Source organism: Lucilia cuprina, chromosome 5 (genome assembly GCF_022045245.1).
Source record: "Lucilia cuprina isolate Lc7/37 chromosome 5, ASM2204524v1, whole genome shotgun sequence".
In the NCBI taxonomy this organism is placed as follows: domain Eukaryota; kingdom Metazoa; phylum Arthropoda; class Insecta; order Diptera; family Calliphoridae; genus Lucilia; species Lucilia cuprina.
In genome coordinates, this window is record NC_060953.1 from 66,893,406 (window position 1) to 66,912,455 (window position 19,050).

At 30.4% G+C, this 19,050-nt stretch overlaps 1 protein-coding gene across 6 annotated transcripts in view; it reads left to right on the forward strand.

Moving 5' to 3' along the window:
- The first annotated feature begins 6,833 nt into the window (after nt 1-6,833).
- The window catches only part of LOC111690704 (CAR1 transcription factor), a 37,549-nt gene continuing 25,332 nt past the window's right edge, over nt 6,834-19,050 (forward strand). For 2 of the 6 annotated variants that reach the window (XM_046951838.1, XM_046951832.1), the window contains exons 1-2: nt 6,834-7,023; nt 10,368-12,998. In XM_046951838.1, coding sequence (XP_046807794.1) covers nt 11,123-12,998 — 1,876 coding nt within the window. In that variant the 5' untranslated portion in view covers nt 6,834-7,023; nt 10,368-11,122. Of the gene's footprint in view, nt 7,798-10,367; nt 12,999-19,050 lie in introns of all 6 variants that reach the window. The other 4 variants (XM_046951833.1, XM_046951835.1, XM_046951834.1 and 1 more) reach the window with 4 other exon arrangements.

Below are 19,050 nucleotides of genomic sequence, written 5' to 3' on the forward strand. Positions count from 1 at the left end.
TGGATTCTAATTGCAGCTGAAAATTGTCTTAAAGGCGCCCACGCGTGACGATCTATTAAAATAAAGGTTGGGTTATTCGGTTGCTCTGTCGGTTACTTAAGACTAACCACCAAATTTGACAAAAAAAATAATAGAGAAAATACTACTTTAAACAAAATCTGCCAAAGAGATTTAAAGTAAAATTTTGAAAAAATGATGTCGCAAATATTGCAATGTTTATTTCAAGGTGATCATACAATATATATGATCAAACAACACTGAAAAACAATAAAGCTTTTGATCAAAAATCGAGCGATTTTTCTAACAAAAAATACTGCATATGTATACACGATAGTTCCGAAACTACATATTTCGGTATTACACTTTTAACTATTCTATAGACTAGGTTAGTCCAAACTAGACAATAGATTTGATTTCTATATATAAGACACTCGGTTAGTTCATTTGCAGTCTATATGATCCGCATACTATAAAAAAACTAATGTAAAGACTAGTTAATGGACTAGGAAATGTACAATACACTAGTAAATAGAATAAAGTAGTCTAATAACATGAGAGTGGATTAGTCCATATATAAGAGACATTCGATTAGTTTATTGTGTGGTCTATATAATTTATCTACTATTCCAAAGTCTAATATATAGACTAGTTAGTTATCATGGAAATGACGCAAAATTATACCAATGCACTTTTGAATATCGAATTGTAGTACAATTGTACCAGCAATACCAATTCTGCGTAAGATGCACAATTAGATCCTATGTGGAGTGAATTCTGTCGGAAATCTTAAAACTAAAGAAATATGTTCTTATTTTCAACATATGGGCAATTCCGTACGATTGTATGTGACATTCGCACGCCTTCAGAGTGGTATAGTTTTATTCGAACCTTGTTTTCCAAAATATGGCGATATCATACGTGACAAAAAAACGGAAGTGTTTTTAAAATACATGTAAATTTTTACGAAAATTTGCGAATTTTGTAGGTGTATCTTTTTTTTGAATTTCTTACACTATGGGACACATTTTTCATTAGTAATCCATAATTTTCAAATAAAAAAAATTAATATAATTTTATAATGAACGGTTTTATTCATTTTCAATAGGCTTCGTCCTTGGGTCAAAAAAAAGCGTGTGTGCCAAATTTCATCCAATTATCTTGAAAATTGCGACCTGTACCTTGCGCACAAGATTTACATGGACAGCCAGCCGGCTAGACTGACGGACATAGCTAAATCGACACAAAAAACGATTATAAGCCGATTGGTATACTTTATATAGGACATATATTTTTGTATGTTACAAACATCAGCACAAACCTAATATACCCTTCCCACTAAAGTGGTGTTGGGTATAAATAGAAAACTAGAGTTATATGACGACTATATACATTTTCGATGTCAATGAAAGCTGGATTGTCACATTATCACACGTCAATTTCAAGTGTTTAAAGTTAGTTCGTAATTTGAACAATATAAATGCAGAACGCCACTTAAGTTTTAATTCCAGAGCCGAAATATAGTTGCTTCTTTAAGAAATAATCAAATAAATCCTATTCCAAAGTATGTAAAATGTCTTTAATAATCGAAATTAAAACTAAAACCAATTTAAAAAAAAAAAAAGCTAGTTAACGTATAAATACATATTTCAGTTGGTTCCCAGCCATTCATTCAAACGGTTTGTTTATTTATTTGGATTACTTGTATGTACTATTTCTTTGATTGTGGCCACCAAACAAACGAATACTTACTTACAACTTGAAGGTTATTTTTCACCTTCAAACACAACAACCTGATAAATGAGGTTGTGACCAAAAAAACTACCACACTTTATCAACAAACATACCAATATAGACTTCACACAGATACTTACATACAAAATTTATTTACAAGTCGGAGCATTTTACGAGAAAACGAAAAAAATCATAGTTATAATATAAATAAGAGAGCAATCGCAACAGTTCTTTTAAAACATTTGTGATCACGATCATGATAATCTGCCAAAATTATATACTAAACTAACTAATCGCTGTTTGCGTGATTGTATTTGCTTAAAACGACTATTGGACTTATCCGTCTAGTGTTCTTGATCGATAGTGATAATTGCATTGTAATTTTTAAGAAATTTAAAAATTAAAAGTAGATCCCATAATTTAATTAGCTTACTCATTAAAAAGGAATACTAAACTTTTTAAATGAGAAAACTTTTTCAAATTTCTTTCTGGTGTCAATCTTAAACGAAAATACCGAAAATGTTGTGGCAAGAAAAATAGATTGATACATAATTACAAATCATTCAAAAGATAGGCGCAACATAGTTAAATGTTGTAAATTGGTTTTCAGTATCTGCTAAAGTAATCTCTAAATCGCCCTCGTATATTCCTATATATTAAGGTATAATAGCTAACAATAAGCTTCTGTTTACTACTTACTTATTTATACTCATTCTCTGCCACCAGCGTATAAAAAAACAATAAAAACACTTTTCGTACCTCATACCACACACACTCTCTCTCTTGATCATCCATCTCTATTTGCTTGTGTGAGTTTATGGGTTCTTTGGGTAAGCGTGGGAGAAATTTCAGATAATATTTTAGACCAAATAAAGCTTCACTATCTATTGACAAAATAAATACAAACAGAGGCAGTAGAAGAGCTAACAGCAGCGATGCCAACAGCAGCAACAGTTACAACAACAATAATTATTTATATTAACGTTATTATGGTGCTAGTTATATCAGAGTTAGATATGTTTGTTTTTGTATGAGAAATACTAATAAAAATTTAATTTTTTGTCGTCTCCGGTTAGTTTGTTGGTTGATGTTGTTGCTTTTGTACTTCGTCACTTGTATTAAGCCATAAACCTGAAGATCTCTTAGGTTTTCTGTCAATCGTTCGGTCGTTTAGTCTGTCTTTGACACTTTGACTGACTCACCAATGTTGAGTCTAAATAGTATTGTATACCTCTGTTCTGTACTGTTCTGTTTGCCAGAGTCAGAGTGTAAATACTATAAAATCAACAACATCTACATCAGCATACGAAATTACAAACAAATGTTTATTTCCAACTAACAACAGCTGTCAAGAACTACGTCATCGAGCCCATTCATAATTATTTTCTCTGTAGAGTACTCTGGAGTAATCGTAATCGTCTTTTACTTATTCATTGTCATTGTTGTAGTAGTAGTGGCATTTGCGCAGGCGCGGCAGTCATTCAAGAAGACTTCCGAATATAATTTTCTTAAGGAAAAAGGTATGAATGTACATTGAACATACACAGACAGACTTTAATACTTACAAACACATAATTTGTTTATTGACAAAAGATATTGTATGTTTTTTTATATACATAAACAAAGCCAACTGAACTGCAACTTCCTAACTATTACCATGCACTTATTTAGTCTACCTGTTATTTTCTTTCCGACTCTCCTGACGGCGATTTATAAAGTGTAGTGATCCCAACAATGGTTCATGACCAATACAATGTTTCGCATCTTTAGATAATTTGAATGTAATTGTTTGATTTAGGTAAGAAAGAAAATAAAACAAAAATAAACCAAAAACTTAAAAAAATTGTACTCACAATATTGTTCTAGTAAAAACTGCGGAAGGAAAGACAAAGACCCTAAAAAACTTTAGTATTTATGTATAAATATGATGAAAAACATAAACAGAAAATACAAAAAATAATTGTATAAGTTTTAATGTTAATATTTTGTCATCAACAAATTATATATTATGAGAAAAGCAAAAAAAAAAGAAACTTTTCAATATACAATTACATACGTATACGTATCTTTTCAGAAGGTAAGGGAAAAAGTAAGTATTTACGTATTAATTTTTTAAGAAATTATAAACTTTCTTGAGCCATAATAAGTATTATGTAGTTCTCAGTCGGAACTAGCTATTGCTTTCTATTGTATTTGTATAACTTATAACGTATCATTCAATCACTATTACATATTTTCATGATTACGTAAAAGTAGTTTAATAATGCCTTATTTGTTATGTGATATATAAATACATTATTATTCATTAGTTATCTACCGCGCGATGCAAATTTCTCATTCGATTTAATTATGATTTAAAATACCCTAAACCCTTTACTTTCTTTTGCTGTGTTTTCTTGTTTTTTTTAACTCATTCTGCGAATATCGAAAGACTATATTTATATATTCAATTCTTCAAAAAAATTTAGTTTATAAATTAAGAAAATATTTTTGCCATTACCCAAGACCTGAGTTTTTTCGTTTTAAGGTGCCTCTAGGTGAATTTTATAATTAGAAGTGTTTTAAGAATTAAAACAGAAAAAAAGAAAAAAATGTCTTGTGTGAAAATTCATATTTAGTTACTTTAACTATTTAAATCAACATTAGATGAGTGAAAATATTATCAAAAATTACACTGTGACGATATTCATCAAAATAATTTTTATTTTTGAAATCTAGAACAAGTTGTTGAAATTTTGAAAGATAATAATTCTGCGTAGCAGACCACATAATACCCCACATTAGTTAGGAGAATAAATTGTCAAGAGAGGCATGATCATCACAAAATTCGGCAGGGTTATTAGGGCCACCGTAAAACTTGGTTGTTAAACGTAAGTATGTGCTTAAAAGACTTATTCGATTGGTCAGTGACCAAAATGGATCAAAAAAAATTTTAAACCATCATTTTTAACAAAACTAACTTTAAAACTGATCCTGGGGTTCTATATTGAAGACCCAGAAACATAAATATACCACCATTTACCTAATCATAACACAAGCTTCTAGGCTGAAGTCCGAGAGATAACGGAATGCGTAAATTAGATTAGAATAAATATGACGCACCCTAGGCTTAATATATTTACCGACGGCCTGAAGGCAATAAACGAGGGTAAAGGTTTACATCATATGGGTAGCAGGTCACTCGGGAGTAGTAGGCAATGAAAGGGCGAATGTAATGGCTTTAAAGAGAAGGAAGCTCATAGCAGTTATCCTGATGAACCTGATGTTGAATATATATCTCCTTCCCCCTCCATCCAAATATCCGCCTGACATACATATGTATATAATGGGCTCAATTATACAGGATAACCATAATCATTTGTAGAAAAATGTTCACATTATATATGTGATACCATTGCAGTGGTTAGATAATCCCTTACATTTCAGCGCTGAATTCGAATAAATGGTTAAAAACAAATATGAGTATTAGTATATACTTTTATAATTAAAGATTGAAATTAAGCTTATTATTCTTGATTTTTCTTATAAAATCAAAGATCCAAAATGATTTCCAAACAATTCTGCAGTTTCTGCTCTGAAAATATTCAAACAATACAGGATCCAAAATAGTCTATAAAATATGCCCCAATTATGTACAATGTGAAATTTTAAAGGATTTTATAAATAAAAGAAAAAATTTAGTAAAAAACAAATTTCTAAAATGTCCTCAATTTCAATAACATCAAATTTTTGACAAATCAACTAATTTCTTTACTAACATTAATTAGTTTTGCAAAAAAAAAACGCATTTAATTAAAATTTACCATATTTAATATCTTAAAAAAAAAACAAAATGATTTTCCCTCGTTTTGTTTGTTGTCTGCAATTGTACAACGATCAAAATGATCGTATATTGCTGTGGGGCTGACTGGCGGGCAAGCTGGCAGGCAAGCAGGCTGGCTGGCTGGTGTTACAACTTTAAATGTCTGTAATGTCACTGAAATTGTTTACTTTAAATCATTGTTTTCTATTCTGTATGTGAATTGATCTCGGTAGTTTATGTCTGGTAGATACATTATCCATGTGTGGCTCCATCACATACAACCACATTCTTTCATAACGTACTCGAACGACCAAAAAAATAAAAAAGTAATGAAAATAAAGATACTACAACAACAATAACAATACAAATCGGTTATAACAAGTGAATAGTAGCAGCAGCAGCGACTACAACAAGTCAAAAAATGTGAATATAGCAAAATACTAGTACGAGTAACGACAAAAACATTCAACACAATTTTGCTTATTTATGTTTGAACCAAACGTAAACACAACATGTTGTATGTTGCAAACAAAATGCCGATGTAGTAAAAATAAAGTCACACGATTTGCCTCCGATACACCACTCACTCTTTTGAGAATGAGTAGTATGATGAAGATTATTATTGTTATTATTAGTTGGGGTTTATTTATGTATTTCTTAAACTACATTATAGTAGATAGATATCTTAGGAGGCAAGTTGAATATATACATATGTATGTAGTATGTATGTGTGTATATGTTTGTAGTTTTTAAGAAATTAATTTTTAATTCATTAACTTCTGAAGTAAACACTGTCAAGAGAAGGGAAGTTTTTGTCAAAAAAAAAAAAAAAATAAAGGAATTAACACAAAGAAGAGGTTCGATCTTTAAACATTTCAAGTGCGGCACCCACTACTGATCCGTTATTGAGTTGTGTTTATAAAAATTTTGACAAGTCATATGTTTTGTTTACAATTTACAACACGATAAAGATAAATCTGAAAGGGGGTTGTTATGGGCGGAGGGGCATAACCACAAAACACAAACAAACAAATAATCAACAGACAAACAGACATTTCGACAGACACAATTTAGACGTCTTGTGTGATTGAGCATCGTCTTCTGTCTACACTTTGTTACTTAAATGTAGTAATATTTTTTAAGTTTTATTTTTTATTTTTTAATTTATATTTTCGGTTTGCTCTGCTCTCTGTTGGTTGTGTGCGATTCAGTCGAACATGTTGGATGTTTATTTGAGTTTAATGTGCAACACAAGTGCGTAGATGTTCGTTTCCTAAGAGGTTTGTTCAGTTAAATATCGTCAATTGTGGAGTTCGTACGTCTTCCGAAAACGTACCGGGTGGCAAAATTTTAAGCACAAAGGCGGTGGAATAAATTAATCAAAAAGTTCTTTTTTCTTTCGACAAGAATATACAAAATATATATAAAAAATAAAAGTGATACATATAAATAAATGTGTATTCTATACACACAGTTTGTAGTATTTATACGTACGTATCTGTATGTTTGGCATACTTGAAAATACAAAAAAAAATAAACCAAAATTAAAATAATTTTTTTTATTTTGAAAATATATGTTGAATAACAAACAAAAAAAAGAAAACTTTAAAGAGTGTAAAATAATTAATGAAAACAAAATATTAGGTAAAATAAAGTGTAGTGTTGTGACTAAAATTAAATAATAATTACAACAATATAAATCTCACAACAACATTTTGCAATATCTCCAAAACGTATGAACCCTGCTACAGACCTCAAAAAAGAAATAGTATAATAATAAGGGAATATATTGTTATTTCAACTATAAATGAGGAACGAACATAAATTTGAAATTTCACATTTAATTACATATTTTAAAAATAACAAAGTAGCGCCATTACACACACACACACAAACACTCATACAAAAACAAAAACACGCACGCCTACAAGTGTATTAAAATGTATGCAACCATATGAAACAGCAGCCACAGCAATCATCAACGTATAAATATGTCTATCAATATCATTCTGACAGATCATCATTATTTCGCGAGGATCAACATTAACAACAACAATATCATAATCATCATCATCGCTACCATCGTTAATGTCATTTGTCTGAAATTCGAAAATTTATTCAAATTCATTTAACAATTTAAATGAAACATCAACAATTGTATGACAAATCAAATACAGCGAATGAAAAAAAAATATAAATAAATAAGAAATAAAATTAATTTTATAATACTTAAGCAGATGATTAATGAAATGCAATATTTAACAGTTACGTAGCAAAATATATTATAAATATTATTTCAGTGAAAATTTGGCATTGTTCCGCATACACGAGAAAAATCACTAAATAAATAAAACACAACAATAAAACTAAAAGAAAAATAAAATAAAATACAATAAATAAATTTAAATAAAATTAAATACAATAAACATACATATAGATGTACAAACACACACACACAGATTAACACATACATACAGATACAAATCATCACATATATTTTATTTATATACATTCTATATCCATCTTCATATGTATTGTATTTGTATTTTCATTTCTTCGTCATCATTATCAGCATCATGATCATCGTAATCATGTTGTTTAAATAGATTTTCTTTTTCATCATTATTATCATTCATGGTCTTATATTAATGTCTAGTTGCTGTTAAATATGAATAATGTGTATACCATACCCCAGTGTTCCGAGACCCATGTCTATCTATACCTTCGTAATTTTCAATTTGACATCAAAGGATTAATATGTCTGCAATAAAACAACAAATAATTATAATAATAACAACTACAAAAATACAATCCCATCCCAACCAAACCAAATGAAATTGAAAATGTTTCTCTTATAAAAAAAGCCAACGGCACCAAATCATAAACGTATACAAAATTTTCATACTCATTTGAACCTCCAAGTTGAAGTAGAAAAAAAGTGAAAAAAATACTGCAATTTCAAAATGATTTCAAAATTGCTTTTCGAAATTGAAAGATACATAAATACGAACGAACGCAAAATTTTTTCCTCAATAATAAAATATAGAAAAACGGGCATTAAAATTGTACATCAATTTTCCAACTTAACTTCGCACTCGTCGTAGACTCTCGATACGATGTCTCGATACATTTTTTTCTGTTTTTGAGTTGTTGTTGTTTATGTGTTTTTCTTTAAAATTTCATATATATATGTGTGTATGTGAGTATCTGTGTGAGTGTGTTTTTTTTCATTTAATTACTTTGTCTAAAATTAGAAAAGTGTGTGTCTGGCATATCGCACAAAACTCGTACGTCTGTATGTAAGTTTAAACGTATGTCGAGCATAGTACCAGTGGAAAAAAAGAAGAGTCTTTCCCTCTTCATCATCATCACCAGCGTCATCATCATGATCAAGAAGTAAAAACAAGCAATATAAACTCATCTTGATCATCATCATAATCAGCAGCAGCATGATTATCATCGTCAGCATGATCGTCATTCTCGGTTACGACGACGGCCACTCTAGAGTCAAAACAGCTTGCGCCAGAAAATTGAACTCGTGAAAATCGTTGTGAATCATACAGAAAAATAAAAATATACCCGCATGTTAATGTTTAAAGAAGAACATTTTACACAAAGTATACACATAGACAGACACTAACACACACACACACACTCAAATAAACATTAACACAAACAGACGTAGATATTTGCCTATATCGCAACATCGTCTATGTTTGTTAGGGATACACCACCAACCAACCAACACCACAGCCAAATGGCCATACGGCACTGAAACGGGGGGAACTAAATAAATTTTAAGTAAAATTTAAAACAGCAACAACAAGAAGCAAACAACTCTCGCCAATAACTCGCTCTCTCCACCAACTACTTCTCCATATCTGTCCTCGTCTGTGTCCGTCGTAAACGTAATATATTTGGTTTGGATATATGGTTGAACAGTATATATACAATAACAACATCGGCGCATCTTCTTTCAAATGGATTACAAAAACATTAAGAAATAAACTCAAACAAAACAGAGACCGAAAAACAGCCATCCATCCAAACATGCCTGCCTGCCATCCGTCGACGTCTGTTCTTGATGTTTTCAGAGTATTTTCGGACTATATCTCTGCTTGTACTCGCATAATATTCTTGTGATATTTTGGCGAGCGGCAAATGACTTGAGGAGCAAAAAGTTTTATTATTATTTTTTTTTTTTGTGAAACTTGTGAAAAACGAGGGTGTCTAAAACTTGTTCGATGTTGGGCTGACTAACTAAATATAGTATAAAGTATAACAAAACTGATTGACTGAATGACTTACTGTCCGTATGGCACGTGTGCTTTACGATCTGCCTGTCTGGCTGGTTGGCTGCCAAGCTGGTTGTTAAACAAATTTCCCATTAAAATACTAAAGAAAAAATCGATAAAACTAAAATTAAATAATATTGTTTGGTCAAGGCCGAACATATTAATGCTCTACACCTATAGTAATTGCAAAATGTAAATCTTTCGTTTATAAGTAATATATAAAGTAAATAATACCAGCAAACTGACCTTGATTGTTTAGATTTTGTATTTCATTAGACACCTAAACATAAACTAAATGAAAAGGAGATTGACACAAAAGAATCAAGTTCTTATATTTTGAATATATGAACCGATTCTATTTTAAAACTTTTACTGAAAGGAAAAACTTTTACAGAAAAATACCTCTATTAATTGTCTTCTACTATCACTGCCTGGTATAGGGCATTAATACATTTGTATATTTTTTAGAAATCTTTTTTAAAATCACTCTGTTTACTAATTTGTTGTGTATAGTAATTTAATTTTCATTTCATTTTTAGACAGATATGTTCTAGTTGAAATAGTAAAAATTAAGACATGAAGAAATCTAAAATCAAATCAAAATATATTAACATTAAATATTGAAAAAAAAGAAAAGATTTTCTACGAATCAAACGAATTTTTTCCACTCAAAATCAACAAAAAATCAAACGATAAAGATAAATACAAAAACTCCTTGCCCCTCCCCCACATAAAACGATTTGAAAATCGAATTAAAAAAAATAAACAAAATTCAATATTGTAAGAATAAAACAAATTGATACAATGACGGTAGTGTTTCATATAAAAAAGTGGCTCTATTGCAATCAATTTCTAAGAAAAATTCCAAAAATGTATGAACGCAATCGATAAATGATCAATTGGCAACGAGAATTTTAAAAGAAAAAAAAACAAAAATTCCTCCCCTCCCAAAATAAAATCAAATTAAGAATTTAATAAAATAAGCAAAATGCAGTAAAACTACAAGTGCAAGTGTTCAAAAATAAAATGTTAAAATAAAATACAAATAATTAAAAAAAGAAACACAAAAAACATTAAGTAAATGCATTCGAAAAGAATTTTCAATAAAATAATAATTATTTTTAAATACTCGTATATTATATAGTAAAAAATACCTATAAAAAATAAAATCAACAAGTTAAATTAAATAATTATTTATAAAAAAAAACAGAGAAAGTATAACAAATATAACTTTTAAGTTTCATAAACACATCAAACACTTTTGTAAAAATTCTACACCAATTGCGGAAACGCCATGAATGCGCGAATATTGCGCAAATGGAGTATACATACGAAAAATCTAATGTCTTGCTCGGTGTGCTCACTTGTGGTCGTTGTACTGCTGCTACTTGTCACATGTGCACCATCCCTAATATTGGCAACAATGAACTTTCGTTCAGACGCATCATTTGCTGCTGCAAATCCACCACATATGCCAAAAAATGTAATCAAGGAGGCAACATTGTCGTCGTCGTCATCATTATCATCCACATCCTCATCATCATCACCGTCGTCGTCAACATTAATAACATCGTTATTGTCATCATTACCAAACAGAAATCACAGACTGGCGTCATCTTCCAGTGCTGTGGAAGTTGTCAAAACTGCAGACATCAACAGAGAGCCATTTCCGGGCTATTACAGGAATTACCCTGCAGATGACACGCGGCAATGGCCACCACAACCCGGCAGTAGTGGTGGCGTTGGTGTGAGCAGCAGCAGCGAACATAATAGAGGTGTGTTGTCTGCCAATAGTAGAAGTAGACACGCATTCATTGATAATAAACAGCAGTTATACAGCAATAATGACAATCTAGGCTTCATGCTCCAACTAAGAGGGTGGCCTAGACACCACACACCTACACAACAGGCTACAGTCGATGATGGTGATGACTCGTATAACGATGACATCAAACCATCGTACACTGACAAAGTTGTTGGTGATGATGAGTATGTAGAAGAGGATGCTAAAGTTGCCTCTGATAGAAAGGTGTTGTATGTGAGAAATGGAAATGGTCCACAACAAATACCAAGCAACTTAAGAAGCAGCTATGCAACAACACCAAATCTTAACTTTCCATTGCAACAACATCAACAGCAATATTATAATGTTAGAAGAATGCAGGAGGATGGCGCGCATCATGTTGCGCCATCTCCTCTAACACTACATAGCATAACAACACCAACAAAAACACTCTTGCAACTACAACGAACATCACGAACAGCATCAACATTAGCCCATCATCTAAAGCAACCAGAACTGATACATAGTAATATTAATAATCTTAATAAAAACGTAAAAAACATCTTTTCAACAACACACAATAAATCGCTGCAGCCAGGAGGAGAAGATAATGTTTTCGGCATTGATAACTCAAATGTAAACAAAATTAAGACATCGCCATCATCGTCATCGTCAGGCTTGCCGCTTCGCTTCATTATAGAATCCTATGAGGTGCCTGCCTCATTGCCATTGGCAAAAGAACTAACAGAACAGCAGCGTCGCATGCTGATACACGAACAACATCTAAAGCAATTGCGTACAATGCAACAGCAGGCGGCCCGTAGTAGACGTGATTCTCTACGTGGTCGTTATAAGAAATATGAAAACGACCTGCTAACGGCATCCTCTTCGTCAAGCTTTCGTAAGTCTCCCTCTCCTCACAACTTGAGACAACATCAGCACCAGCATCATCATCAGCACCAACAACAACAACAACGCATGCGCAAACATTCGCGGCGCTATTGCTCTGCAAGAGATCCCGCCCAATTGGCATTTGAAGCGCCCACGGTGTTTGAGGGTAAAATTGTGTCAATGACACCCGATCGTAGACAAAACTTTTCGGCTACTGTCGAAGTAAGGGAGGTGTTTAAACAGCAAATCGGTTATCGTTTGCAAAAATATTTACGTTTGCAATTTGCTTATCGTAATAATAGTGGTGAATGCGATATTTATCGTGAACAGCTGAGATCGAGAGGTCTAGTACGAGGTGATACTATAGAACCGGGACGCATGTACTTGCTGTTTGTCCAGCAAATAGATATTGGCAACTTTACAATACTTGGTCAACCTATAAGAAAGACAAAACGTGTCGTAGAAGCAGTACGTTACGCAGTGAGTGGAAACTATGGTGAGTGTAAAGTGATCAAATATTTCTAATTTTATGTATTTTTGGAATTATATAAAATATTTGCCCCAATATAATTCCGGTTCCAAAAAGAACCATTAGCATTATCGTGTTAGTCTACTTTTATAAGAGAATTTTCCGATTATACTAACGATATCTGGGACTTACTTTATGTTTTTGGGAATGATTAATAAGAAATATTAAAAGAATGTTGTTAGTATACCGGAATTTTCCATAAATATTTCAGAATCGGTTTAAATTCCTTGAAAAAATGCATGTTCTCTTTTATACGTATTCCTAAGGGGAGTTAAGTGTTCATTAATTCGTTTTCTTTTTTCTCAGTACTCTAATGCAATTACAAGCAACATAAATAAATTTCTATACAATTTTAATTTCACTTGTCCTATGTGACAATTTTGTTTTTTGCTTTCACGTCCTCTCACTTAAAATTATTTAGCAAATTAACAACTTTCCTACAATAAACAATGTCTGCGCACTACACTGTCTACAGACAATGTGAGAGTGTGTGTGAGTGTGTAACTGAGTATGCATTTCTATAGAGCTGTGCAAAACATTATACATATATGTATGTACTGCAGCCTAATATGTTCGTGTCCATTAGAGAAGTATTCGTGGAATACTCGAGTTAAGAAATTGCATACATAACATTAATGGAAAAAAGAGTGTAAATGATGCAACATTTTTTAATTTTTACATACTAAATTGCAGAGCAAATGAAGCTCATGTTGGGTTTTTTTCCATTTATTTTTTACGAGTTGAATAAATCATTCAAATGAAAAGAAAATAAATAATAATGAATAAAAAACCATGAATTTTTCTTAAATGTTGGGGTCTTGGTGCACGCAAATGCCACGCGAATTAGCATTTGTAATAATAATCATCATCGTAATAACAATATTAATGATAATAGATAGTTGCAACAAGCAAACAAACCGAACATATATACAAACATACATATATACTTAGACAAACAGACCTGCAAGCTGAAGTAAATAACTTGCAATAAAGTTTGGTTGGCAAAGCGGATACGGATACGAACATAAACTCAACTTATACACTTATTTTGTGTGTGTGTGTGTGTGTCTATGTGTGCCTTGCAGTAGTGTGTAACGTGTGAATTTTTCTCTTATTTTTGGTGAGTGCATGAGTGTGTGAAATATAAAAAGAAATAAAACAAACAAATTTAAAAAATTAAGAAAAAAATAAACGAAAAATTATAAAATACAAAAATAAAAAACTATAATGAACATTTAACGAGAGACTTGAGAGAATTGTTGTCGTTGATAATGATAATCAGACACGTTAAGGGAAAGAGGGACAGACAGACGGACGTATGAAAAGCTAAATAATCTTACACGTAAAAAAGAACTATGTAAAACAAAATCATAAAATAATAGATATATGCAGGGTAGTGTGAAAAGCTAAACAATCTTACACTGATAGAAAAACTAATTTTAGTACAGGTAAAGGAAATTCATTACACTAAATTCAATTGTATTTTATACAGTGGAATAACATTTTAGTTATTCCAATCATAGAATAATTCTAGCAAACAAATGCTACTTATAGAAAACTATTATATACGATTTTCTAGTTTAATTTAACGAAATATATGTTTACAGTAATCTTAATATAGTTGAATTTCTTGTAATACTATTAGTAAAGTCATACTCTTTCTCTGAGTGTAGTGTCATACATTTTACTTGTTTTTTTTTCTTGCATTTATATCTAATGGATTGTTGCATTTGTGTTTGAAGATTGCATGTGTGCGTGAATTACTTAAATAACATCTGTGATTTGCCAGCTGTGTGTGACTCTTTTATTGGACAGGTAACATACACATGTGAGTGTATATGTGTGTATATGTTATGTTGGGAGTATTGTTAAGGTATTAGTAGTTTTATTTTAATGATTGTTGCATTACGACGAGTTTGATAAAAATCGCAAATAAAAGCACTCATTTGTAATTCATTTTTTAATGATTTTCCTTAATTTTAAATTGCTTTTGTTTTTGCCTCGTTTTTTTTTTTTTGTTTATTTGTCTGTTTGTTGATCGTTATATCTATGTGTATGTGTGTATTTCATTACTTTTTTGTTTTTGCCAACTTCACGCTCTGGTAGTATTCACCAGACCGAAATAATTTTATGCAGCAAGCACAACACACCCGCAAATCGAGTAAAATATACAAATAACACTTGAGGTAAATTTACACTAATACTTTGACAATAACAAGAAAAAAGCACTATAAATGTGTGTATGTGTCTGTGATGAGTACGGCGGAAGGGCAACTATGTTTTTGTTTTATTATCATTTTTTGTAGTTTTTTTTTTGCCTTCTTCGTGTTTTGTTTTATTTCATTTTTTTGTTAGTTACATTTTCTTATGTTTATTTCTGTTCTCTAATCAGTGCTTTTATTAATTAATTTTGAATTTTATATATTTTCTTGTACTCTTGTGCGGCTTAGTTTTCGTTGCTGTTTGTTGGTTTTACATATCCCCGGCCTTTGTCAGTGCCATCAACAACAATAATAGCAACTAATACAACAACAGCAGCAGCAGCTGCAATCAAAGTCAAAGCCACAATTTTCAGTTGACAACAGTTTGTCTACTCATTGTTGTTAAATACTAGTGTTGTTGCAACGTTTCTTTCTTTTTTCTTCTGTTTTGTATTTATTTATCTTTGTTTTTAAAGTTTTATTTAATGTTTTTTATTTAAAAAATTTTTTTTGTTGGTTTTGTTATTAGATGTGTTTGTTGCTGCTGCTATTATTGTTGTCGAAATATTTAACGTTGCGGTTCACAGCGTTTAATTTTATGTATCTTTATTTCGTTGCTTTTTTTCTCTCGTTGTTATTTTTTTATGACTTCTCATGTTCCTCAACTGTGGTGGATCAATGAAGTTAATTCGTTAACAACAAACACCAAATTCATTATTTTATTACCCTAACATACACACAGATAAACACATATAGTCATAGAAAACCCAACGGTTCAACAAGGAGTCAATGTATTTCTAGTAGATAGACATTTTCTCTATTTTTCTAACTATGTATTTAGTGGACAAAAGTTGCTTTATTTCAATAAGTATCCTATTGCCATTCAGTGTCCCTAAGAAGTGATCCAGTCTGTCAGTACCAAGGTCCTGAGTTCAACTTCACCTAGACTCTGGTGGACAATAGAAAAAATATTGGCAAAAAGCTACAAAATAAACTTCTATTAAAATTCGTGACATTCCCCCACTGACTGCCGGGTCTGTAAGTGTGTGTATGTGTTGCTATGTGTGTTATAATTAAAATGTTTCTCAAACTAAGTTATAAATAGAAATATAGTTCTTACAATGAGCTACATTATTAATTTCTTTTTATTTTAAAATTTGCACTTTTTCTTCTGTTCTTTTAAATTTATGTATTTATTTACTTCTTTAAAGAAACTTTGTTGTAAAGGGCCATCATATTTTGAACATGAAATTTTAAGTTTTATTTTTTTTTGTATTTTTCTTATAAATTATAAGTATTTTAAATGCGGAATTACCACAATAAATTGTTCATTCCAACTCGTAGACATTTCAAAATGAAGAGAATATAATGTGACATGAATATAATTATTACATTTCATACACTGTAAGATTATTTTGTCTATACATATGTACTTATATACTACTGTATTTACATTAAATATACATACATATTATGTACAACTGAGTACACCTATGTATAGAGTTTTTAATCTAGATTAATAAACTATTTAAAATTTATAAGCATTAAACAATAATATTTAAATTATACAGTAATAATTCGTTAATGGGAATATTTTTTTAACTCATACAGATGAAATATTATTTTTTTAAGCGTAATACATAGAAAAACATCTACATATATGTTTTTCTATGTATTACTTTGTGAAAAAGCTTCAAAATTCTTAAAGTTTTTATATGCTTCTATATCGAGCAAAAATAAAGTCATGATTACAAAAAATCTTCCCTTTCAAGACCTCTTTTTGTAAAGTGTTTAAGTCAAAGAACGATATATCAGGAAATACAATTCAAAAAGTATTTTTACGAAAAAATTATGACAAATGTGACAAATTGTGCTTTCTGTCAATCCTTTGGAAGGTTATACACAGTCATCAGAAGTACAGGATATCATACCAAACATAGAATTCTGATTCCAGAATGTCATGGTCCAACGGAACATTAGATTAAAGAAAGACGCAAAGGAAAAAAGACGTTTTAGAATTATACACGTCTTTTTTTAAATTGACTCCAAAGTGTTTATAATTTTTTAATAACATCCGATGTCAAAGTATATACATACGTACGACATCACTATATTGTCAGACAACACAACGTTATTAAAATGGTAACAATTCGTTGTCGAAAGCTATATTTTATACACATCCGATGTCATAATGTTAATAAACGTTCTTTTCGGTTCTTTTCTCACGGTTTTCCCCCTCTGTGTAGGAATCCGTTGATATACAGATGGGCCTGGTGTTCTATATTATAGAAAATCTCAGGAGCACTGATTCCTATTATAATGCCATTGTCAAACAACAAATACACAGATGGGCCTAGGGTTATATATTAAAGAATATAATAAAAGACAACTATGGCGATGTTAGCATTAATTGGAAGGAAACTAGTTAATCCAATAAACGCAAAACAATTCGACGCAACTTTAAATATGGAAGAATCCCACAACGCCTCTTGCAGCAATTAAAGGGTGCGTACAACCTAAAAGATACTATGATGGTACCTATGTATTCTGATTAATCACCAAGCATTACGGACACAGTTGTACAAAAAAATCAAATGTTCATAGAAATATAGCATTTTCGTAGAAAAATCTATCAAGACACCAGAATGTGCAAAATGGATCCTATGGTGGACAAGATCACATAAGTGTAAATGTAGTGCTTACAATAGACTATAATTCACACATTAACAAACTAATTTTATGTACTAACGTTGTTATGTATGTAGTAGTTTTTATTTTAAAACCAACTAGACTGATTTTCTTAAAATGTCACAATGTCTGGTCAAGAAAAAATATATATATATATATATATATATATATATATATATATATATATATATATATATATATATATATATATATATATATATATATATATAATATATATATATATATATATATATATATATATATATATATATATATATATATATATATTTTAACATAAAATATATTTCATTTTATTTTTTGGTGTAACAAGGTTATCGAGTTAGTAGTATGTAACTATTTTTAGTATGGTGTGTAGTGTCAAAGTGTTAAACATTTTATTTCATATTGTTTACAATACAAATGTCAGCTGTATGACAGACAGACAGACAGACATATACACACTAGTTGTCATTGTTAATAAATAAATTAAGAAAAAATTGTAAACATTTGTAGTTTTTCACAATACAGAGTACATACTACTTCAATGTTGTAATTTAGAAATTTAGTAGCCTTGAGTATGCGTCTTTATTTACAGCACAACACCGGGCCAGCGCCAGTGTAGGCAACTTGATGATTTTTCATAATAAATATTTCGTTTTAAACAATAAATGTAATTGTATCGTTAGAAATTAGAAAAAATAATTGCTAAAAAATGTCAAAGCTTTATAGAAAAAATATTATTCCCATCTTCTAAGTTAATAAGTAAAATATTGCTTAGCTTTTGAAAAAATTTCATATTTTGAATATGTTTATAGTTTTTCCATCATTTTTATATTTATGTTAATTTTTCACTTAATTTCGAGAGAATTGACATCACTTATACACTTACACTTACACTTAAACTTATCTTGTGTATTGTGGTTTTTCACTCTAATGATTACTAATATTTTGTTTAATTCGAACAAATATTTTAATTACATTTCTCTATTTTAAGGGAAATAACTATGAATCAATACAAGTCAATCTAATTGTTTATAAACATTTATAATATTGTTAATATTGTTAATAATGTGCAGTAGAAAAATAAGAATTTTTTTTAAATCAAACTATTCATTGAATCTAGAGTTTGT